The sequence below is a fragment of the Protobothrops mucrosquamatus genome, unplaced genomic scaffold (genome assembly GCF_001527695.2).
Source record: "Protobothrops mucrosquamatus isolate PMUCROS unplaced genomic scaffold, P.Mucros_1.0 scaffold566, whole genome shotgun sequence".
NCBI classification, from domain to species: Eukaryota; Metazoa; Chordata; class Lepidosauria; order Squamata; family Viperidae; genus Protobothrops; species Protobothrops mucrosquamatus.
The window spans coordinates 1,816,284-1,842,137 of record NW_015386869.1 but is presented as its reverse complement, the minus strand read 5'-3'; the positions used below and the strand labels follow the sequence as shown (position 1 = coordinate 1,842,137).

The 25,854-nt window shown below is 36.4% G+C and overlaps 1 protein-coding gene across 1 annotated transcript in view; it reads right to left on the bottom strand.

Moving 5' to 3' along the window:
* Positions 1-1,696: 1,696 nt before the first annotated feature.
* The window catches only part of HTRA1 (HtrA serine peptidase 1), a 42,146-nt gene continuing 17,988 nt past the window's right edge, over positions 1,697-25,854 (bottom strand). The window contains exons 4-9 of the mRNA XM_015817243.1: positions 17,005-17,199; positions 16,157-16,189; positions 15,594-15,708; positions 13,145-13,202; positions 5,216-5,311; positions 1,697-2,590 (exon numbers count right to left, since the gene is read on the bottom strand). Of these exons, the coding sequence (XP_015672729.1) occupies positions 2,422-2,590; positions 5,216-5,311; positions 13,145-13,202; positions 15,594-15,708; positions 16,157-16,189; positions 17,005-17,199 (666 nt within the window). The 3' untranslated portion in view covers positions 1,697-2,421. The remainder of the gene's footprint in view (positions 2,591-5,215; positions 5,312-13,144; positions 13,203-15,593; positions 15,709-16,156; positions 16,190-17,004; positions 17,200-25,854) is intronic.

The following is a 25,854-nucleotide window of genomic DNA, read 5'->3' as shown; positions in this document are numbered from 1 at the left end:
TTGTGCCTTTTTAATGATATACATGTTCTTTCTTAACACTCAATTTACCTCCATTTACAGGTTTTGGATCAAGCACAATTTGGTTTCGCAGGTAAGCTTCAAATTAATTGGAATATCAATAATATATAATATTAAGGCTAAATCTGATTACTGAACATTTTTAATAACCAAATTCAGGGAGGCAAAATTTGGAATAACCTTTAGGGTTGGGAAATTCTTGGACTTGAAGTTCACATATCTGAACGCTGCCAAGGTTGAGACACAGAGTTAGAGACTTCTCCCATTTTTTTCACTCAGTTCCTCATCCTAACTCCTTAGCCAGTCTCGTCATTTTCATTGATTCAACATCAACTGCCTTCTAGATTTTGTTTTAGGAATTCTAAACTTTTATAGTACATCTATATTCCAGATGTGTTTGCCTTAAATATTTCCCAAGTACATTTATAAATTTTGTAGATGTTAAACAGCATTCCTTAGATTATTGCATGTTTCTTGGGAAAAGATACAAATCCAGTCAGGGCTATATTAAGTAACTCTGCTGGGCCTAAACACACTGATCTTGTGGGTTCCTATTGTGTGAATAGTCCAGATCCTCAGAGTTATAAAGATATTCCATGGATCTATATTTTTCAGAAAGTCACAGGAAATAAGTGGTAAATAAGGAGAAACAATCTCTTAGATACATTTTTATTAATTTTTTATGTTTATTGATGGGACATACAGTTTGGGTTTTGAGTTTATTGTTATTTTTCATATTTTTGTTTTTTATTAACAATATCTTTGTATGCCCAACAATTTTGTAGGTCCTAGGCACAGAGCCTTTTATGCCTAAATAGATTATATGCCATGAACCCAGCTGGAAATGATAATAAAGAGAATGCTTGAAGCAGGGACTATCAAGATTTGAAAAAATAAATTCAGGAAGCTCCTGCAAAAATGTTTTCATTAGCAAGCCAAAATAATTTACTAATTTAGTCATTTTGTATTGACTGATTAAATATTCCACTGCAGAATTCTTTCCAACAGTTAATCATCTTCAGATAGACTAGTAATTCCTGGTTTTCTCCCAGAAAGTTTTCATATATTTGCACAATCATAGTACTTAATGATTCTTGGGACGTAATTGTCTTTCTATAAAATTGTAGATTAGTGGTATGAAGAATTGTCAATGTAAGCTGTGCAATTCTCCAATTTCAGTACATTGACTTTGGAAGATTATGTTATTATGCATTGACTGAGGAAGCACATGAGTAGCTCACAGATCTGGAATGAACCATCAGCTGACTTCACATTGATCTATTAAGGTTAGGCTGCTGATGAAGCAAATCAGTGGCCTTTGATATTATGTAAAAGTCAACTCAATTAGAGAACATCCTGTACAATAACGACAGGAAAAAAAGGGTAGACCATGAGCCTATTATATTTCTTATATCCACAATAGTACATCCTGGATGGAACTACCAAGGGCCAGTAATGTGCTCCTTTATGTGAAAATTGTGAATAAAAGCATTGGCTTAATAGAATAAGCATGTGCATTACATAGTATATAGTAAAATCAATGGTCTGTATTCCAGCTTCAAAATACCTTTTGTCTGGAAAAAAAATGGAATAAATTTTTATCAGGAATAACATATTATATAAATGAAAATGCGTTAATGAAATTGCAGTAGTTTTTTTTTAAAAAAGAAAATCAGCATAGGTTCCGGACTTGCATGCATACAAGTCATTTATTTCAAATATTTTCATATTGTTAACGTAACTTCAGGAAAAATCAAAATGGAATACTGCAATGTAATGTTTTACAGGTGGTTTAACTTGTAGATTAGAACGTATGAACACTAAGGTGGTAGTAACAGCTGGAGTAGCCAGTAAAAATATATTAAAAAATAACATATGGAGCTCAGGTTGAACTGTGTAGTCCTTGGTGATCTCTAGTTTGGATGCTTGTTTGCAGATGTTTCTTACATGACTAGATAACATCATCAGTGCCACTGACTCTGGACTTTGCTCTTTGTTTATATACAACAGCTTGTGTAAGCGGAGGAAGTTTTCTCCTTAGTAGTTCCTTGGTTAGGATATTATTTTCTGCTTCATTAGTTTTCTGATGTTAATCCCTGCTTATCTGGGTGTAGCTGCTGGAGAAGATGTGTTCTAGTCTCTTCTAGCTTTTTTATTGTCTCTTCTGAATTTTAGCTCAGAGAGCACCAAGGACTCCACAAAAGAATACAGAGCACACTGTAAAAATAGCTGAAGTATCATCTTCAACATTTTATCTATTGGAAAATTACTTTATTCAGCAATACAATATCACTAAACATAGTTGGCTAGTTGGTCAAAATCTACTGTTTTCTGTACCAGCACAGAGATAATATAAACAGTCCAGTGCCTGCTTGTAGCATGAAATCCAGCTCATGTCTCTATTTAATGGTCAATTTCATCAGGAATAACTGCTAGAATAATGTCCTCATTCCCCCTGCGTACTACCATACTGAGTGTACTGTCCTTTTTGATAATGTCACTGACATCATTGGCAGAGATTATTGGTTGTCCATTAATGCTTATAATCACATCATTTTCTTTCAGGCCTCCTCTGAAATAAACAAGAAAAAAAATATTAGCCTAATAAGAGACTCCCAACTGCTTTCTATATCAAGATACTTCAAGATATGAGAATCATAATTCAATCCAAGTAACTACTATTTGGCAAATACAGTATGGAACACTGTATCCTACTCTGTAATGCTTACTTTGGGAAAAGAAAGGAATTTTCCAGTCACATTAAACAAAATGAGTATGAAAAAGCATCCCTTGATAAAGAATCCATCATTACGTAACTCTCATTGTAAAGTTTTGCCCAGAGTAAAGAAAGAGCTGGTATAATAACTACACTTTAATTTGGATGTACTACATGCAACATATATAGGATGCTATTTTTACCTTATTGTTTCCTACTATGCCTCCTATACCATCTTTATTGCCTTGTTGGTTCAATTCTCACTACATAAGCACAAGACAGTAACAAATCCTGTCCATAACTGGTTTCTGCGCAGGATTTACAAACAATGGGAGAGATTTTGTTATATACTTTTAGATTCCTGTAACAGATTCCAGGGAGAGCCAACTGATACAAAATGCAGCTATTAACTAATGCACAATCTTATCGTTTTATATATGAGATAGATTAAAAATTAAATTTGAAACTGGGCCTATTTATAAAGGTCCACTTTCTCAGGCACACTGGAAAGATCTTTTATCAATTCCAAATTGTGAAATGCTTTTCCTTCAGAGCTAATATTGATTTCATCTCTATATGATTCCAAGGGCAGTTTTAAAAATAGTTATGTTCATTTTTAATTTCTGCTATTAACCTTCTTGAGGTCAATTGTTGAAAGGCAGCGTAAAAGCCACATAAATATATAATGGGAAAATAAGCAGATTTTGGTATAGTAACGACATTGATTTAAAATTAAAATAATTGTTCTATACCCTTGGCTAATTGTTATTTAATTTATCTAATATCTAATTGTTAAACTAGAGAGGGAATTAGTACTTCAGTGATGATTTTTAAGAAATAAAATAGATCCGATTTCCTTTTTTTAAAATATTTTAAACATTTCCTTGAAATAAACCTTACACGATATCTAATGGCTGCAACTTTCAAGGCCTTCTTTTACAAACTTTTCTTCTGACTGAAAAATTAAAGTTAGACCTCTAAAGCAAGAGTAAATCTATCCATCAAGCTTGACTACCTTCACATTGGTGGCACTGAAGCTAATGAGAAGAGTTCAGCATTCTTTCCCCACATCATCTTGTCCTGTCTTGTAGGCAAACTCCAGCTATGCGTTATGGAAAGACAAACCCACTTAACAGGCGGAGACATGAATCAACCCCCAAGCACAGCTATTTTATGTAGCCACAAAGCCTTCACAAGATTTGCTCATGCAAAGAGAAATACCTTACATAAGCAGTTCTTTCAAAAGAGGCATTTTCCAGGAATTATTAATTTCTTGACAGCCTACCATTTACAGTGCTCAGGGAGATCATTAGTATGAAATGAAGGAACTTCATCCTTGCTGTAGGTATGACAGCTCCAGAAAAATTAGCTTAATAAGGAGTACACATTCATTAAATATTAATGTTTGTAGGGTAAATTGGGATAATACTTTCAAGCTATGTCTGAAGGGGTGAGAACTATAAAGAAGAAGAAATGATCACTTCTCTTTGAAGAATTAAGCCTTTGAAGAAATAAGCACAGAGATTACCTGAATAGTAATATGCCTTAATGTGACACATGGCAACCACATGCCCCCACAGACACCTTCCAGTTCTGATTTATTCAAGCTGAAATTTACAGTTGTAACTCTGGTGCTGCCCAGAATCATTCTGGAGCAAGACAGCCCCAGAACTGAATTAAAGTAATAAAATTCAATGCTTCAGATTCTGGTCACTCCTGACTTGTATTTCACAAATTACACAGTACTATCTAACTCTTCCCATTTATAGAAGCCTTAAATAGCATTGTTTCTTGCAAACTGAGTGATGTGGTGCATGTTCAACAATATCCTGATAAATTCTGAACATCAATAGATGCAGACTAATGGCTAATAGATACGAGATACAGCTAAGATCTAAGAACTCTATGAGCCAGATTTTATGCAAGTCACTCATTCATTCTGCCTTCTTTCCTTTCCTACCACATCTGTCCTACGAAGATAATGTTATTGTTCAAGATAACTCATGTATAACACTTTAAACACTTGACAGTGCTACACAAAAAGTATTATAGAGTTGCATTTTATCAACATTTAACTTTTTTTTGCATTGTATTCTAATCTCTCTGGGCATGGCACAAGTACTAAGTGGGTAAGCATATATAACAGGTGACCTGACAACAGAGCTAAAACAGTGCCAATAGAAGCCAAGCTTTATGGACAATGATGGGCTTCAGATGATTTTAAGTCCTACCGCTGAAACCTTTTTGCAATCATAAGAGCAGCTAGAATTGCTCATTGGTTTGTAGAATCAGATGTCTAATGAAAAATGAAAAAAAAAATGGCAACCGCTTTTTAATCATAGCATTGGAGATCTAGCAGGTTTTCTCAAATATCTCACAGAAGATTCTGTTCATATTAATTCTGTATTTATTGGTTTTTCTGATCAAGGTGCTTTTCCTTCAAGGTTAGGACCAAAACAAAACAAGAATTCTTTAACTTACATCTCAGCTGGTGTGTCTGGAATTACTTCAATAATATAGGCTCCAGAATTAACATCAGGGAAATCTTCATAGCGTTCCCTAAGTTCTTTAGCTTTACTAGAGAAAACAGATCAAATGCCAATTGATTATTTATAGTAAGAACATAATGATATGATCAAAAGATTTATAAAAGGAACGGCTATGTTTATATGCATCAAAAATAATTAAGTCATTTAGCTTCTGAAACATTAACAAATCTATTAAGGCATAAACAAAATAAGAGACGGGAATCTTTCACTTGTTTACTGGAATAAACAATTTTGTCCATGAAATAAAAATATCTTTTGCTCACAGTATAGAACAATATTTTGCCTAGAAGTTCATTGCTGAGCAACACTAAGCAATTTTGTTTCATTTTTGCAGTATAATGTAAAAGAACTCAGAAATACATCAACCAGGGTTTTCATCAAATATATCCCCCAGAAGTCCCAGAACAGAAAAGACAAGTTGCTATGGCCAACTTGCTGCGAGATAACTTGCCAGGACAAACTCACCATAGGCCAACTTGCTTCAGGACAATTCAAAATTCAAAAGTTAAATGAATTTCAATGGAACTGTGGCCAGTAATAATAAAACAAAGAAAGTCTATCCAGAAATGCAAGAGTTACAATAATTTCAACAAAAACATGGTCAAAAATAATAAAAGTAACTGAATGAAATGATTAATACAATGTTGAATTGTCCTATGGCGAGTTGGCTATGGTGAGTTGGCTGTGGCAAATTGTCCTAGATCCCTCCCAAAGACTAGCTTCTGGACTCAGGGATGGCATCCTGCCGTAGATCAGGACAATCACTACGCCAACGAGATCCCAAATTTCTCTCCCCCGATCCAATATATAAGCACTCAAACCCAACTATCTTTGAAATACCGTAGGATTCTTGACCACGGTAAGATGTCCTTTATTCAGAGCCACCACCACCCTCAGTGGCCCTGGCCCTGAGGTTGATAAAGGACCTGAAAGATGCCTAGGTAGATTTCTAACAAGGCTAGACAAAGTTTGGTGATGTATGTCAGATCTACTGCCTTGTGCAGTAGATAGATCTGTATGAGTCAGATCTACTGCCTTGTGTAGTAGATGAATTATGGATAAAAATGATGTTATAAATAGGCCTGGCATTAAGCATCAGGATTCTGAGTTCAGGAGACCCTGCAATCAGGCCATTTAGCCCCAAGATCTGACACTTAGGTTGGAAGTCTGTACTATCACCAAATAGGAATCCTTCTCTCCTTACCATCAACACAACTGTTAGCCCTTTGAGATAGACAACATCAGGAATAAGACCCCATAGGAAGACTACAACTATAATGTATTAAGATAGACTACAATAACAGTCTTGCAAGCCTGATTGTACTTTAACTCCCCTGTCTTATATCCCAATGAATCAAGGGAGAGGCTGCCTGAGTGTCTTCAGAATATTACTTGTTTCCCAGGACAAGAAATGTTTCATTCTTCAATGATTGTTGCCTGTTTTCCTCAAAGTCATCTGACTCTCTACAACATCAAGAGTGTAACTATTTTTATTCTCCTGCTGAGGTCAACCTGCCCTCCCACTGCTTTAAGAACTGGGAAATCATCTAATGTTCAACCAACCCAAGCCCATTATTGGAGCAGTTTCCTTTACAACCTACCTTCCCCATTCTTTTACAACCATAACCATCCGAATAGAATAGAATAGAATAGAATAGAATAGAATAGAATAGAATAGAATAGAATAGAATAGAACTTTATTGTCATTGTGTATCTCACAATGAAATTAAGTGCTGTCCACAGTAAACACTACACACAAATAAGAACCGCAAGTAAAAACATACATTATATACACACATCCTTCACATTCTATTCACCATTGCGCTGCCCCTAATATTCCACTTCAATGTTGCACTATACAGCAGTATTTAATATGGTTACAGCTTTGGGATAAAAACTATTTTTCAGCCTATTTGTCTTTGTTTTTATTATCCTGTACCATCTGCCAGATGGTAATAGTTCAAAAAAAGAATGTCTGGGATGAGATGAGTCTTTAAGAATGTTTTGAATTTTCCTAAGACAGAGAGAACTGTACAGTTTGTCCGTGAGGGTGGGGGGTGGGGGGGGGGAAGAGAGGGCAGCCAATAATCCTCTGGGCAATGGTAATGACACTCTGGAGTGCTTTCCTATCTGCTACTGTGCAGTTGGCAAACCACAAACAAATGCAATAGGTTAGAATGCTCTCTATGGAGCAGCAGTAGAAGGTCACCAGCAGTTTTTCATTCAGTTGTTGTTCTATGAGAAGTCTCAAGAAATATAATCTCTACTGGGCCTTCTTAACCAGTTATAACATAAGCACTCCAGGTCAGGTCCTCCTTTATGGTAACACCTAGAAACCTAAAGCTGGCCACCCGCTCCACCCGGTCTCCGCTAATGATCAGGGGCTGAATGTCTGATCTATTACTCCTATGATCTACTTCAGGGGTCTTCAAACTTGGCCCTTTTATGACTTGTGGACTTCAACTCCCAGAATTCCTCAGCCAGCATGCCTGACTGAGGAATTCTGGGAGTTGAAGTCCATAAGTCATAAAAGGGCCAAGTTTGAAGACCCCTGATCTACTATAAGCTCCTTGAATAAGAATGCAAAGGTACTTTTGGCTTCACCCACTTGTCTCTCACCTCATTGGGACCACCAAATTCCCTGTTTCACCACTCGACACCATCCTTGAGCTAATGGCACAAAGTTGGATCAACCGCTCTAGTGGTGGGGAAGTAATAAGATCCCGATTCTTCTACCAGCAGGCTAGTTCTTGTATGTTGAAAGCAAATTGCCATAGCCAAGCAGTATCTCTTAATGGACCACTCCCCCATCCCCAAACTCCATTGCTCACCTAACAGCCAAGGACCCGGGGTAGGGGCGGTGGGGTAGCGGTCATTATACGGGAGAACCTAGGCCCAAGGGAGACCACTGTGCCTCAGATAGATGGTGGTGAGTCCCTCCTTGTGAAGTGGGGGCATGGGGTACAAGTGGGCCTGTTGATTATATACCTGGCTCCCTGCTATGTATCAACGGCCCTGCCTGAGCTGGCCGACGTGATAGCCGGGGTGGCAGTTGAGACCCCCAGACTTATAGTCATGGGGGATTTCAATCTGCCATCAGCGGGCGAAACGTCGGCGGCGGCTCGGGAGTTCTTGGCCTCCATGACGGCCTTGGACTTGACCCAATTAGTTCATGCCCCGACTCACACGGGGGGACACACACTAGATCTAATTTTTGTCTCTGGCCAGTGGCAGAATGATCTGGAAAAGGGGGATGTAGTGATAGAGCCCCTGTCATGGTCAGATCATTCACTCCTCAGCTTGGACTTCCGGACCGCTCCCCCCTGCCGCAGGGAGGTGGAACCACTAAGATGGTTCCGCCCCAGGCGCCTGATGGACCCAAAGAGGTTCCGGACGGAGCTTGGGCCATATCCGGCGGACCTAGCTCACGACTCGGTTGAAAATCTGGCGGCGGCCTGGGAAGTGGCCGCTGCCGCAGCATTGGACCGAGTCGTGTCTTTGCGGCCTCTGACCCGGCGCAGATCTCAATTGGCTCCCTGGTTTACCGAGGAGCTGAGAGAGATGAAGCGCCGGAAAAGACGCCTAGAGAGCAGTTGGAGGGTGAGCCGAACCGAATTCGACCGAACACAGGCAAGGATACAGGTTAGATCCTACCTAGTGGCGATGAGGGTGGCGAGGTCTAACTACTACTCCACNTCCACTGTTAACTTCTGATGGTTTAGAATGCCTGGTATCAATCCATTCTGCAGTGGGCACACTTGCTTTTCAACAATTTTATTTCATATGGAGCTGCAAAATATTCTTAAGGGATAGTGCTATGTCAATTAACACCTTGTCTGTGTTTTATTGATGTCAACTGTGGTACTAACATGCCAGCGCAGAAGGTTAGTGCTTCAATTTTCTTTCATTTTCAGACTGTGTCTTCCATTTGCAGTCTACTGATTGCCCATAAGTGGTGTGCAACTATTTGTAGCCTTTTAGAAGGCAGACTGATTCTAAACTGTCCAGATCAGAGATGTGAAGCCAACCTAACTAGAAAATGTTGGGCTTACTGCTGCATCCCAGATCAGCCTACCCCACTATTTAAATTCCTTGCTACTGTGCTGTTTAATATGATAGTTTATGCATAAAAAAATCATTCTGTAGATAAAATATTTTCTGTTGAGACATTGTAATATCTGACCTGTAACTGAAAAGCAAAAAGGATTGCTTTCCTTAGAAGCTATCACATCTTGAGGTTTTTTTTTCTGGATCAGTAAATGGCCACAGCCAAGAGAATAGCAGTCTTAGCAAATACACTGCAAGTCATTGATAAAAAGAACAAGAGCTGTTCATATTCCAAAAGTATTTTTCATTATTATTGCAATGCAAACTGTGAAATTGTTAGGTTTATCTTGCCCGGTCATCTGAATTATACACTTATCCTTATTTTATATATATATATAAAACTAGGGAAAGATAAAAGCTTCTGGTTCTATTTTGTAACCAAATTGCAGTTACTTGATATCTGAACTCAGAAAACCATTGTCTGTTTAAATTCTGTTACTGGAAAAAGGATTTGACTTACCTTAGCATTTATATTAAACATGTGTATAACAAGGGGAAAAAAATAGTTTGCCATTCATCAAATTAGATCCACATCCCCACAATCCTAATAATGGTATGATTAACTATTTCTCTTGTTACAACATCAGATGGCCTGATTATCATGAAAACTACCACCTGCTTTAAGTAAAATGTTTAGAAGTATACATATAAAATGTGCCTGGATTTAAAATGCAGTATGTATGTGCATGTAGAACATATACTCGTGTTTCCACATCTACTATAGAAATAATAGAAGTTTCATTTTGGCCAACTTGACTTCAGTAAAATTCACTCATGAGAATACCAGTTCAAACTAGAAGGACAATATGGCTAGAAGCTGCCAATGAAATAGATTCCATTTCTTTAAAAAGGTATATTACTGTTTCTTTTGAGGAAGGGTCACATAATTTTTTCAAGGGAAGCAGTGTTAAACATTTTGTCTTAATCATACAGGTAGTCCTTGACTTACAACAGTTCATTTAGTGACCATTAAAAGTTACAATGACACTGAGCCTTTTTCATACTTATGACCATTACAGCAATCCCTATGGTCACGTGATCAAAATTCAGATGCTTGGCAACTGACTCATCTTTATAACAGTTGAAGTGTCCCAGGGTCATGTGATCACCTTTTGCAACCTTCTGACAAGCAAAATCAATGGGAAATCCAGATTCACTTAACAACCATGTTACTAACTTAACGACTAAAAAATTGTGGCAGGAAAAGTCATAAAATGGGGCAAAATTCAGTTAACAAATGTCTCACTTAGTAAAAGAAATTTTGGGCTCAATTATGGTTATAAGCTGAGGATACCTCTATATTCAAGGAATATTAATAACGTGTTGTTAGAGTATATTTTTGGCAGAGGCAAGTTTTAAAAAATGTGATTTATTCTTATGTCCAGAAATCCCAATTCAATGCTAATTTATTTTAATTTTATTGACATTATTGTTGTTGTTCTGTTGCTTTTCATGTACACTGAGGGCTTCTGAAGCAGAGACAAATTCCTTGTATGCTTAATCACATTTTTCCAAATAAAGTATTCAATTCAATTCAAATTCAATTCAATTTATATAATTAAAGCTCAAAACGTTTCTAAGGTGATCATAAAATATAAGTGATATCCCTGCAACAGCCGCTGGGGGAGATCATCCGCGGCTTTGGGGTGGATTTCCATCAGTACGCTGATGATACTCAGCTGTACATTTCCACCCCAGGCCACCCCGATGATGCCCTTGACGTGATGGCCCGGTGTCTGGAGGCCGTACGGGTCTGGATGGGGAGAAACAGACTCAGGCTCAACCCTTCCAAGACTGAGTGGCTGTGGTTGCCNGTTACCTCCGAGACCGCCTTCTGCCACAGATTACCTCCCACCGGCCGATACGCTCCCACAGAGAGGCCCTCCTCAGGGTGCCGTCAACCAGACAGTGTCGGCTGGCGACACCCAGGGGGAGAGCCTTCTCTGTCGGAGCACCCACCCTCTGGAACGAGCTGCCCCCAGAGATCCGGGTGATTCCGGATCTCCCCTCCTTTCGCCGCGCCCTCAAGACCTGGTTATTTCAGCGGGCAGGACTGGCCTAGGGGTATTTTAATTGGTTTTAACAAAATTTTAGTAGAAGCGGCCAATTGAAATATTTATTTTTAATCATTTTTAAATTTTGTATGGTATTGTACTATTGTTTTTAAACTGGCTGTAAGCCGCCCTGAGTCCTCCGGGAGAAGGGCGGGGTATAAATTTAATAAAATGAAAAAAATGAAAATGAAAATGAACATTTGGAGGTTCATGAAATAGCATCATGATCATAAATAAGCAAAAAACAGAAAATAAAAAATAAAGAACACATATGGTTGAGAGACTGAATGGAAGAAGCATTCATATCCAGATTCTCTTATAATTGCATCCTTAGAATAACTGCTTCCATTCAGAAAGATTTCTAAAATGCTCATGAGAAATATTTAAATAAGGTTTGTTTTATCCAGTGCAGGCTTTATGATTTGAAAAGCAAGAGCTTCAGTATATTCAGATTCTCACAACAGTGTTCCCAATTTTTTTTATGTTAATACTTGTTTGCTTGCCAGGTATGAACAAGCAAGAAATAGCATTTATGGCTTCCCTTCACATCATCATTTGTCAGTGCCACTGTGATAGTTGGGTGAACAATCTGGTTTCAATAATGAAATAGGTCTAAGAGTTACAGCTTTCAATATTTCTTTGGTGCCACATAGCGGTAGTCTGGATTTTTGCGGCTCGGATATACTGCTTCTGTAAGAGATGATTTTTAAAAAGGAGATGGGAGGGACCACTTTTCACAGTACCCTATTGAAATATTATAAACTTTATCAATTACTAACTATTTTGATCCCTGATTCATCCCTATCTATGACACCCCTATGTGGTATGAAATGGCTGCATTTTATTTATTTCTCAGTTACAAATATAGTTTGGAAAGTTTACTTCTTTTTTACTTTTCTATTCTTGAGTTGATTAAAAAAAATCCTTTGTTGATTGTTATGGCTATTTCATCCATCTCTTAGGTGCAGAGACAACGTAAATAAATCAAGTATTATATTGCCACTGTCTCTCAAGCAGCTTATTCTACAGTTTCTTCTTATTTTTTTCTAACTGCTTATTAAACTACAAATGTTAAATACAGTATTTTGTTGCTATTCCTTAATTCATCAAAATCATGTGATAAACCATTTTAGGTGAAATAACCTACTTTAATGCTCAATGCTCACCTAATTTCTAGTGTCCAAAAAGGTGATTGCATAGGCAGTTTCAGTCAATTAAAACTTAAATTTAGTTTGGATATTAGCCAGTATATTTAAAGAAATAAGAGCTTTCATGTTTATGAAAGTTCTACACATTATTATACACCCCACCCTTTTCTTGGATTCTAAAAAAAAGATCTGGATCTTTGTGCTAACTTTCATTTTAGTCAGACAGCATCAAACAAGATAAAGATGAGGTGGTGAAAGATCAAGAGAAATCAGAAGATTAGAATGCACTCAGAAAGGGAGAAAACCTATTGCCCATTCTTAAGTGCTATTGCATTTTTAAAAAACAAAAAAACAAAACTAAAATAGCAGTTTTAGAAGTAGTAAAATATTTCTCTCCCTATAGTTGCTTCCCCAGTGTGCTTTCTATTTAGTTTTAAAGCAGATTAACCAACCCTGGGAGGTCACTTATATTTTGGTACATAGAATCCACATTCTCAAAGAATTAATAAACAGCCACTATTCACAGAAAACTGCTGAAGTTTTTAAACCTACCCCTGAGTGAGAGACATCATTCGAATGCCAATGTATTTTTTCTTAGTTACAGCTTTTCCTGTTTCAAAAAGAAGGAAAAAAACATTAATTTGTATTATTGCCCCCTCATCTAACACATCCAAACAAAAAAATTAACATACTACAGATGGTGATTTGACAATGATCTGACAGACTTAACAGAATAACAGAGTTGGAAGGGACCTTGGAGGTCTTCTAGTCCAAGGCTTTTCAACCAGTGGTACGAGTACCACCTGTGGTACACTGGCACCTGGCAGGTGGTACGTGACCATCCTAGAAAAGTGGTAGCGGGGGAGGGGAATGAGCTGAACCGGTGGCAGCACCGCACACGCCTGAGCGAGAGATGGCTGGAGCTGTAGGGCTGTCAGGGCTCAGTGGAAGTGCCAGGATCAGCGCCAGGCTCCAGCTGGAGCTCGGCGCTGATCCTGGTGAGCCCTGAAGAAGCACCAATCAGCTGGAATGTTGCAGCATCTCCAGGATCTTGTGATTTACATTCAAATGCTTGGCAACTGATTCATATTTATGACGGTCAGTGTCCCAGGATCATGTGAAGTGACCAAAACCTGCTGCAACCACCCAGCATATGGGGGGAATAAAAACAAAACACCCCCCCACCCCACCCCCAGTGCCAATCCTCAACAGAAATGCTCACAACAATGAAAACCTCGGACAGGAGGAAGAGCGCCGCCAGGTGGGCAGGCAGGTGTCTTGCTCAGCTGTGGCTTGGGGGGCACTTTTTTCAGTGCCGTTGTAACTTTGAACAGTCACTAAGCGAACTGTTGTAAGTCGAGGACTACCTGTACTTCATCACTTTTTTCCTTTTTTTTTTTTTTTTGGTCATCAAGTTTTTGACACCTTGCTAGGCAACTGGTGGTACTCGGATATTGCCATATCCTAAAAGTGGTAGAATGGGTGAAAAGCCCTGTTCTAGTCCAAGGAGGAAACCCCATACCATTTCAGGCAAAAGGTTGGCCAATCTCTTCTTAAAAATCTCCAGTGCTGGAGCACCCACACCTTTTGGAGCCAAGTCATTCCACTAATTAATTGTTCTAACTGTTAGGAAATGTATTGTATCACCTTGATTGTGTCATCTTGCAGGTAGTTTTCAATTTACAACCACTTGTTTAGTAATCATTTGAAGTTACAACTACACTGAGAGAAGTGACTTATCACATCCCCATAGTCATGTGATCAAAATTTGGGTGTTTGGCAACCAGCATCTATTCACGATGGTTGCAACTTTCCTGGCCTCATGTCTATCTATAACCTTCCCAGCTGGCTTCTGACAAAGTCCATGGGGGAAGCTGGATTCATTAGATTGTGTGATTCACTTAACAATTGCAGTGAGTTACTTAACAGTGGCAAAAAAAAGTCATAAAACTGAGTGCGACTTACTTAACCACCACCTTGCTTAGCAACAGAAATTCTGGTCCCAATTGTGTTTGTAAGTCAAAGACTATCTGTACGTACACTTTATACAATAATATATTGTGCTTTCTTGTCCTTATTTTTGCAGTAAACATTACATGCGTTTTTCCTCATCCCCAGCCCTCTTTTTATTTCATCTTTGCGCAATGTATAATTTTTCAAATGTAATTGAGGCAGTCTGTAATATAATTCCCTTTACTCTGTTCCAAGAAGATTTCATATTCTCTTTCCTTACATCCACTATCTGTCCACTAAACTGGACAGCCATTTGTCCAAAATGGTATAGGGTTTCCTGCCTGAGCAGGGGGTTGGACTAGATGACCTCCAAGGTCCCTTCCAACTTTATCATCATCATCATCATCATCATCATCATCATCATCATCATCATCATCATCATCATCATCATCATCATCATTATCTACTCATTCTGTTTTTTTTTATAGCCACTTTATTTTCATTATATTATTACTGCATTTCAGGTGCCCCTAGTTGATGGGAGGCAGGCAATGGTATGGTAACTTTCAAAGTCATCTTCAGATAAAACACAGCCAGTTTGCATAGAATAGTATGACCATGCTTGGGATATATAAATACCATTAAGTAAACAAGCAAACAAATCTAAACTTCATTGGTATTTATAACATAACAAAATGTATCAAAACTGATCACTCTTGCATGTGGTCAGGATATGACTAGGGCTGGTAATCTAGCCTACTCTATCTCTGACTTACTAAAAAGCATTATATGACAGCGATCAAAGCAATTCTAGGCTATAAAATGCACCTATGATATTAATGTGTGCATCTAATAAACAGTAATGATATAATATCTTAATGCTACCTCACATAAATAGTTCAATAAAAAAACAGGACACTAATAAGGAAGAGGTGATATGGTTTCTTACTGGCTTATTAAGTGGACAGAGTTTAGAAACTGATCTTTCAAAATTCAAGCCCACTGACATCTACCTTTGTTTTTCCTATTGCATAACACAGTACAATACCTTTGGATTGCCGGTCATGTGATTCAGTAAGGAATTTTTTAATTTTGTCTGATGGTATTGCAAAGGAGATTCCAGCAGTGACCTTCAGAGTATTAATACCAATCACTTCCCCATCCTGTAGTAATGTGAATAGTTAAGTAAGCATAAACTCTTCAAACAAAGCCTCCAATTCCTATTCTGTAAATTGAACTAGTACTCTTGTCTATGATTTATTTGTCATACAGCATCTATAGTTCTAAACTGATTTTCAATTAGAAACTGAATATTGCTTTCAAAATAAAATCTAGCTTTATCTCCAATTTGGGTATAACTGGATGACAATATCCTTAATCTTTTTTCTGACAACTTGCAGGAAGATGTTGCAGTCACAAAATGGAGAAAATAATCAATGCACATTCAAATATGTACATAGTAAAAGTTTGAATGCTGAACTCCAAACACATAGAATAAAAAATGAGTGATTAAATAAATACAAAATCTATTATTTGTGGAGGATATGGAAAAGAATGTTATTTTTTTTATAAAGTCCCAAACCTCAAAGTATTAAGTAAAAAAATACTTACCAGGTTCACCAAAGGTCCTCCAGAATTCCCATACTGTAAATGTAGGGAGAAAATCATCTTGTATTTACATGGATTTAGAAATATATTTTATGTTTTGAAATATATTTGCTACCTAATGAATTCTAGAAATGGTGTTAACACTTACTTATTCACAGCATTTCTTACAGGGAAGTAAATAGTTAAACTTAAATTGAATAAATGTAACATAAAGTGTTTCCAGACATATTGCCTTGTATTGCTTCTATTTGAAAGACAATGTTTTGCTTATGATCATTCAGAAATTATGTGGTAAAAACATGAAACTGAGAGTTGGGAAATACAGGGTCATTATAAATGGGAAGATTACACAGTATAATTTTGGAGTTAATTAATGTAGAAAAATTGCAAAAATCCTTATGCCAAATAACTAATCCAAAATATAAAGATGAGCTGAGATTTAATAGATCTTTCCGGCATTGCCAATAATCAGTATATTGCTCTATGATAAATCATTCTAAACTATGACACATACACATAGTCATAAAATGATTAGCACCCCACAAGTAATAAGAACCTTAAATAACAGGAAAATAAAATAAAAGTGACTGATTTGAAAGGTATGCCAGAACACCGGAGACCCAACAAAATAGTGTGACAGGCCAAATAAAGGTCTTCCTGTTCACCAAATCTTGAGAAGCTACGCAGGGTCAGAAGTGGTTATTATTGGGACAAAAAGTCACAAAAAATAGAGTGCTGTAGACTAGAATGAAAAGCAAAGACAAAGAAAATCATACTAGAAAAGGGAGGGGTTCTATGTGCTTTTAGTAGAGTATGCATTTAATGTAAGATATTTATCAAACATGTCCTACATTGATAATGGCATCTGTTTGGATGTAGTCCATATCAGAGTTTCTAAGTCCCAGCTCTTTCCCCCCTCGCTGGGTAGTGCTAACAATCCCAGTAGTCACTGTATTTTGGAGAGAAAATGGACTTCCAATTGCAACCACAAATTCACCAGGCCGTAACTCTGCTGAACGTCCAAGAAGGAGGACTGGAAGCTTCCTCTGCAAGTAGATAAGGAAAACAAATCAGCATAAAACAGTAAGTTCACAGACATTGAAGGGGAGCTTGGTTTACACTGTTTATATCTACTGTAGTGGTAAATGAACCTAAACTAGGGGTAGGCAACCTTGGCTCTTTTATGACTCGTGGACTTCAACTCCAGAATTCCTGAGCCAGCATGGCTGGCTCAGGAATTCTGGGAGTTGAAGTCCACGAGTCATAAAAGAGCCAAGGTTGCCTACCCCTGACCTAAACCCGCAGTAAGAAAAAAGTGAATAACTTCAAACTCATGAATGTAAAACAGATGGATTGGAGTGGAGACTGATAAATACAATATAAAATCCTCTTTTAAGTGTTATTTTTCCACTGCAGCTTTGAACCGAAAACCATTATAGATAGAGATACATGCACAAATACACAACTGAGGCAAAATTATGAGGGCAAAACAGAGTTGAGAATGGGAGATATACATAAAGAATGCAAAACTAATTTTTAAATATCATTCTGCTGCTATGTCACTATATATGGGACTAGAGCTGTGGATTGACCCAAAAAAATGGTTTAGGTATTGTATGATTTTACAAATGATAGCCTGATAATATCTTTTGCTGTAAAAGAATCTACAAAATAAGACTGAACATCAAAGTAAGTGCCCTTCTTAGAGAGTAAGTCAGCATTTTTTATTTTACCCCATGACACTGCCCTTTAAAAATGCTAAGACGAAAACAGTGAAAACTAATTTATCTGGGAAATTAAACAAGGAAAACAAATACATAAACAGGCATATGCTGTCTACAATAACAAAATCCAATTGCTGTCCATTTGTCCCATAAAGATCTCAAATAAGTGGCATGTGTCCATTCTTAGAGAATTTGAGCATCCTAAACATAATATGTATCCTTTTTATTACAGTACTACAGCAGAAAATTTTTGTGTTGGATATAATTTTGCTAATTTACCAAAATTAATATCGGACCAAACCCTGATGAAAGTACTGCATTATCTGATACAGACTTACATTTACACATCCTTGAGTTATTTCTGGGAAGAGAAAGGAGATTTGTAATAAACAGTTAATGAGTAATGTAATCATTTGCAGTTGTGCTGAGTCTTCAGGTCCAAGCCAGCATTGGCGAAATATTAGTTCGGAGCCAAGAATTGTTTATATGGATGATTCAACAAGCTTTCTGGAAAAAGATAGTCTTCTCATTTGTGGTATTAAAACAAAATCAGCTGCAAAAAATTTCCTCCATCAGCGGAAGTTTTAAAATATAGTTTTAGAAAGCAAAATATGTAGGATACTGGAAGTTTCCAACAGAGAAATTTTTTTTTAAAAAAAAAATCCTCAAATAATTGTATATGAGATGTTCATTTCCAATTTGTCCTTTATCTCTATCAGCATGGCAAATATTTCTTGTAAACTAAAAAGCCTTCTCTTAATTTTATTAAAATATATCTTATTGAGCTCAAAAAGTAAATCAAACCATGGCAAAAATCTAAGGAAGTCAGAGCACTTTTATATATGAATTTTAAAGAGGTTGAATTAATTTGCCCTATGAACATTTACCAACATGCTTATTTGGACTACAATTCTCTTTTCAACGTTAATTATCTGAAGACTAATGTGATTTAAACATTATTTCCATATAAAAATGTTCCTGAGCATAGAGTTTTTTTAAAAAAACCCTGATATGTGAGTTAGGCATAAGAAAACACAAAGCTGTTAACAACAGGGGCAACTGTACAAAATTGTTGGCACTACCATCTACCACTTGACACTGAGAAAAATAGGAAGTAGAATTCATATTTATAAAGCTGAACAGTAGCTTAACAGAAGTAATCCCTGTAATGTTGCATCCACAGTTTATAACTGCCTGAAACAAGAATGTCACCCCACACTCATTCCTTGTACACTAGAACTATTATTCAACAGTGAACATTTAGTAACATCTTCTACTATTCTGAAAACTTTGGGCCCAACTCTTCTCAAGCATCTTGTTGTTACCTCCCAGTATCTGTCATATGAGGCAACTGCCCTATTAGCAGTGGTGTGATTCAGGCAGTTCGCACCAGTTCGGCAGAACCGGTAGCTAATTTTTTGTTGCCCGGGCCCAGAATGGACTTCCGGAAGCAGCATCCACACAGAGAACTGGTTGTTCACATATTTGTATCCCACCACTGCCTATTAGGCCCACCCATTGCCAAATTTTGAACGATTGGGCCAGATATTATACTCATATACTCTTTACTAATGTAAGGCATAAATCATAAGTCTATATCCAAAGCCTTTGCTAGACTACAGAGTAAAAGAATGAGCTCACACTCTGTCACTGAGTTTAGCCTAATGTTTCAACTTGGTTCTTTCAGATTTAAAACTATGGTTTATGAATTATCTGTGGTTGAGGAAACAAACCACAGCTAAGCAAGTCATAACTTAACAAAATAATTAGGTTTTTTTAAAAAAACATTTGTAAAAAATATAAACACATGCTTTTATTTCATGTATGAGTTCATAACATCAACAAATTCTGAATTATAAAATCTTTTGACAAAAAGCTAATAAATCTAGCAAATCTGTTATATCCTTCTTCTAATGTGACTCAGCTGTATTTTTATTTGCACAGGCACATTTTCATGCATTTAACTTTATCTGACTAATTAAGTGAAACCACCACTCTGCCTCAGTTGACAGATTCTTTCTCCAAATTTGTAATAGAAGCAAATCATTCTGAAATAAGTGAGCTGTTGTTGTTGCTGTTGCTGTAAGAAAAAAAATACTTTCCTCTGCAGTCTCTATTTGTTATTAATGTCTTTCCCTTCATCTTCTTAAGAAGGACAATAAACATCTCAGTACCTATCTGAACTACGTAGATAGTTAAAATTGGAGTCTTATAAAACCACTGCCTGAAATGACATGCCTCCCAGCAATATACAATGGATTAAAAAAAAGGTTAGACATGCCAAAGACTTAAATCTTCTCCTGTGCCATGCTGAGTCAAGATGTAGCCTAAGGCAAAACATCATTTCTTTTTCTTAATCTTTTTGGGGATCATCTAATAACATTTCCATTATGCTATGCATGCAGTGCTGATGCTGTACACACTGGCAAGTTATTGTTTTAAGTTTGGAAAGACGAATTTACTTTTAACACAAGTAATTCCTAAACAGTGAAAATATTACTTGCAGACTCATATACAGAAAAGAACAAAGCAAACCTAGCTTGAATATGAGTTGAAGCAGTAGTAATCCCGCTAAGTAACAATTCTTACTAGTCTACGAGTACAAACAGGCTGAAGCAACTTCATCTGAACCTTCCTCACAAGCAAAGGCCTAATAAAGATACATCTGGAAGCCAGAATAATAGAGAAACTTCCTTTAGCAGTCAGTGGATTGAATATAATGTAGATGTCATTTCCACTTACACTAATGGGAGTAGTGCTGTTGAGAACTTATCCCAAATTGAGACACTCCCCATGATTTTGATGTTTGCTATTGAGATACATTTTTACACAAGAAAAAAGTTGGTACACCATCACACTCTTATCATGAATATCAGTACTTCATGATCCCATGAAGTTCCTAATAAGGTCTTATGGTTTTGGAAAAAAAATGATATACGAGTCATTCCTGCAGCAAGCTGATAATCAAAGCCTGTTTAATGAAGTCTATTGAAAAGGAACAATATAATTTTCCCAAAGTTATTTTGATATTCAGAGAAGAATATCAAAAGAGATAGAAGACATTCAGAGATCACTCTATGCAAAACCCTCCTTTTGTACCAGTAATATATCCAATCTTCCCATCTCACTGCAATCAAGATATCCACTGGCAGTGACTTGCATAAGAGGAAGCTGCAGTAACCTTGGACAGCAATCCCTCTCTGGGCACGGGAGGCCAGCTTTTAGACAGCCCTTTCTATATTAAGGCAGGAACATTGTGTTATTTCTTCAGTAGCATGCCAAAAGAAGCAATACACTTCCAACTCTAAAATTTTACAAGCCTGCAATAAATTTTATCGATCAGATTCTAAATGTACAAAAGAAAAAAAAATCTCAGTTTAAAGTAAAACAGTGAATCATGCAATAAAGTGCTGCTGGCACCTAAGGAATATATGATACATAAGTAAAAAATAGTTATGCTTATTGAAAGCAGATTTCTCCTAAGGATAGGGATATCAGAGCTAATCCATTTCCTATAGAGCAGTGGCCCACAACCTTTTGGGCACCAAAAACCCGTATTGTGGAGGGTGGTTCTTCCACGGACTGGGGGTGGGGGATGATATGGTTTTGTGCACTGACTGGATCCCATGGGTGTGTGGATGGGGCATCACTGGCTTTTGCAGCCCAGTTCCAGTGCTGGTCCACAGCCCAGGGTGGGGACCCCAGCTATAGAGAGTGATGATACAGCAAAGGCTTGGCCCAGTTTATACTGACCATTGTACTTATTCTGCACATTCATTTAATCTATCAGGAATGGAAAGAAATGTGAACTTTTACCCTCCTCATTTCTCCCTTGCCCATCAGTTTGTCTGCTCAGTTCATGTGATTTGCTTGGTTTCTCTAGCTCTGTGGTTACTGTTTGTGTGCCAGAGGGAATACACTTTTTTCCCCCTGTGTACACAGCCAGTGGAAATCAGTAAAGCAAACTTTATGTGTTTATTTATAAGTATTCTAATAAATGGCAGTTATGAAGATAAATTAAGTCACACCTCAGAAATGACTTTTTCAAAATATTGGAAGTACCCAAAAAGATATAACCAAACCTCAAAAAGTTTCATGTCATATGTTTACCTTATGGTGCTTTTAAGATATCTAATGAAAGCAGTCTTTGAAGGATAAAATTATTCCACAGCTTCAGAAGGCAATTTTTCTTTTCTTTATTTGTATATTGTGGTAGTCGTGATTAATTAAGCTTTTAAGCACATCAGAAGACTTAAGGCCTCCTTCAAAGTAAATCTGAGCAGGAAATGACTGAAGAGAAGGATTGCCAGCATGTATGAGTAGATGAAAGCATTTGACACCTTGCCGCCCTGTTGTTAATAAGCCTTGAATAAGCTAATGTCCTCTATGTGTGTTGAAAAACATACGCCAATCAGTATGGCATGAGAATTGTGGAAGTTGTAACAGGACATCTTGAAGAATGATGTATTGAGGAAGGTCTTATTGTGTAAGTTGCCAGTATGCATGTTTCCATTCAGATTCTGCAAATAAACAAGTATTTTTTTCCTTTCTGCAATTAGATCCTATGTATTAGTTGACACTACTGGATTTTGAATTAATGACGTACAATGCACCATAAATACCATGGTGGTATTTATGACTGTAGTTGGGTAATGACCTAGGTTTATTGTTATGAAGAAACTTCCTTTGACAAATATTTTGCCCCCTCTTTTTGCACTACCAAAGTGAATCATAAGCTTTCTTTTTTATATATGAGATTGAAGCCTAAAAAAATAAGATTCATTATTGTTTTTTGACTAGTCAACTTTTTAAAGCCAGTCTAAATAAACCATATGTACTTATATACATTTCAGTAAATCATATAAATTTAACTGCAGTATGTCAAGTTATTACATAATTCTAGTGTACACTCCAATAAAAAATTAAAGGAAATTAATGGTTCCAAATTCCTCATATTAAGAAAGCATTTAAGCCAAATGCTTACTTAGGCTTCTTTTCATAATAATAAATCATTCAAAACCAGCTATTTTCTTTTTTATTTAGTTGCCAATATTTTTCTTTATATAATATCTGTACTTATCTGTATACCTCTGGCTGCGAATATAACATTATTATCAGGAATTGCATTACCTTTGAACTCTAAGTATGTATATAAATACTGATATGTAATAGTAAAACATATATGTAAGATATTTCTTTTCAAATAAAATAATTTATATCCAAAATTAAAACACTTAATCTGCCTAAGTTACATGAATAGAAACGTAAAGCTTTCTTTGAAATCGAATTCTACGCCTAATAATTTTACAAACAAGTTCATGTAGTTTTCTTAAAAGCAATACCAAAATAGTTTGCCGCTGCTTTGCGTTGGGATATTTTGCCTACAATACTGGTATTCCTGGATGTTGCCCATACAAATACTAACCAGTATGGGCCTCGCTTAGCTTGTAAGTCCAGCTAGGTGCTGCCACCTGCTATCAACTTAATAAAAGTACAAGCTTATAAAACATTTTTTTTTCATTGATACTAATTATCCTCTCATCAATTTAACTAAACGGGGGGGGGACTATGACCCCTTTATGACTTGTGGACCTCAACTCCCAGAATTCTGGGAGTTGAAGTCCACAAGTCATAAAGGGGCCATAGTTCCCCATCTCTGAACTAAACCAAGACAGGCAACTAACATCAATAGCAGAACAATTTAAGATACTGAACATTTCTGAGAAATTCTAAAATGCAAAGGGATAATTCTTCTTATTCTTTCTTATGATTAAATCTGAGTTAAGTTGACAAATCCTTGTTAGATTTCTAAATCCAGCAATGTGTCTGGATGACAAATACAGAGTCCAAACTGTCAGGGTTTTCCTTATATAAGCTGTCAGGTTAATAATAAAAAAGGCAGTTGGTGGTAAACTGTGAGAATTTCTTAGCCTCCTACTCAAACCATGCAGATTTTTTTTCTTAGCCATTTCAGTGTGTGAGGTTTACTCAGTTCCATTTGTTTTGGCCTTTAATCAACCACAGTGGATTCAGAGGACATGAGCTGCATTCATGATGGTTCTTTATCCAGTTGATCTTTGCTGAAGGAACAGAAAATCTTCATTAAGCTTTGAAATCTGACAAGGACACTCTGCTATCCTTGCACTATTCCACCTCTACCTCTATAAAATAGCAACAGCATAGTCAGTATAACACAATACCATCAGCTATGTGAACAATGGTGTAATAAGCAGACAGCCTAATATGCAAACACAAAAATAAAATCGTATAATGTGTGAATCAGGATTTAGTTAAAATCTTAGTGATCCAAAACAGCAGCTCTTCCTTTGGAAAAGCTTCTCTATTTGTTCCAAAGCATGAAAATTAGATTAAAGTACAATTCCCATTAATGCAAATATTATATTTGATTAAAAGTAAAAAGTATTTTGCTCAATATTTTGATGCCTGTGAGGAAGATTCCCTTAAAACAGGCAAGCTGGCTGAGGAATTCTGGGAGTTGAAGTCCACAAGTCATAAAAGGGCCAAGTTTGAAGACTCCTGTCTTAAAATGAAGTAGGGTATATACTGAAGAGGCATGTACGATTCTTTGTGAAAAAGTGGATAGTGACATATATTACAAAATAATGGATAGATACCAAGAAATCTCAACTGATTATTTTATATTGAACTGAAAAGTTATTAATTTGACTAGAATTAAAGAGATCATTTGCCTCCCTTCCTTATGTTCCTGCTAAGAGTACACTGTGGCTGCTTCATCCATTTTCTTTTATTACTATTTGTAAAAACTATCCTCTCTCTCTTTCTTCAGTAAGCGTTTATAAAGGACCATCATTCTCCAAGGTCATATATTCATTTCCAGTATTACAGACAGGAGCATCTTAGAAAGGTCAGAATGATTGAATATGCATCATGATATCATAATGTATATTTATGTAACCATAAATATGGTTATATGTGACATCATGATGCAAGTACAAAAATTCGAATCGGGTATCATTTGATACTTTCTCTTCCTCTGCTGATATCCATGGTACAGACTATCTCAATGTATATTATAGCGCAACATTACAGAAAGTCCAAAGAAATCTGTTTCTAATTTATGCTGAAAACTTTTACAAGGAAAAAACAAATTAATAATCAGAAACTATTTCATTCCACTGCAGCCTGTAGCTCAGTTCTTTATTTAATTTCTTTTTCTGTTTTTTTAAAGCATCCTATTCAGTTAAAGATGGGGTTATAAGAACATAACTGTTTTTGAAATGTCAGTATTGTGGAAACTTACAGCAAGTCTTCAGACATTTTGACCTAGATATTTCCTATCCTCCCATATGCATTATCTGAAGGATGATGGAAAATATGCTTCAGAAAAAAAATGTTAAGTGATATATTTAACAACTATTCAAGCATATTAAAATACTTCAGTTATGGAAAATTATAAAAAGACAATGTTTCAGTCATACAGCTTGTCAAACTGCTATTGCATATAATTTTAATTCACTAAAAAGAAGAGTACTAACTTCAGAAAAAATTAAAACAGTATAAAACAGTAAGCAACTCCTTTTTAACATGTGGAAATCTTCATTTTACTATTCAATCATATTTAATTTTTCTAATATTTCTATTAAAAAATTGAAGAATATGACCTTTATAAGGAACTGCTTATTGAACTATTCCCCAAACAAAGCATGTATATATCCTTTATAAAATTAAAAGGTTTTAAAACCATACGGTATTCATATTCTAACTAAGACATAAGAATACCTTTAAAATAATAATGTGACTATACAGTATATAACTTAGTTTGTATTAGCTAGAATGAGGAGTTTCCTGCAGCACATTATTTCTCTGTTTCCAGAAACAATGCGTCAAATAATTCAGGAAACAATGCTTAAAAGGAAATTGCTGGACTCAGCTACTGTATGTGTCTATCAACTTATTTCCTCTCTTCATTTTTGCCAAAACTCAGTCTCACAATAT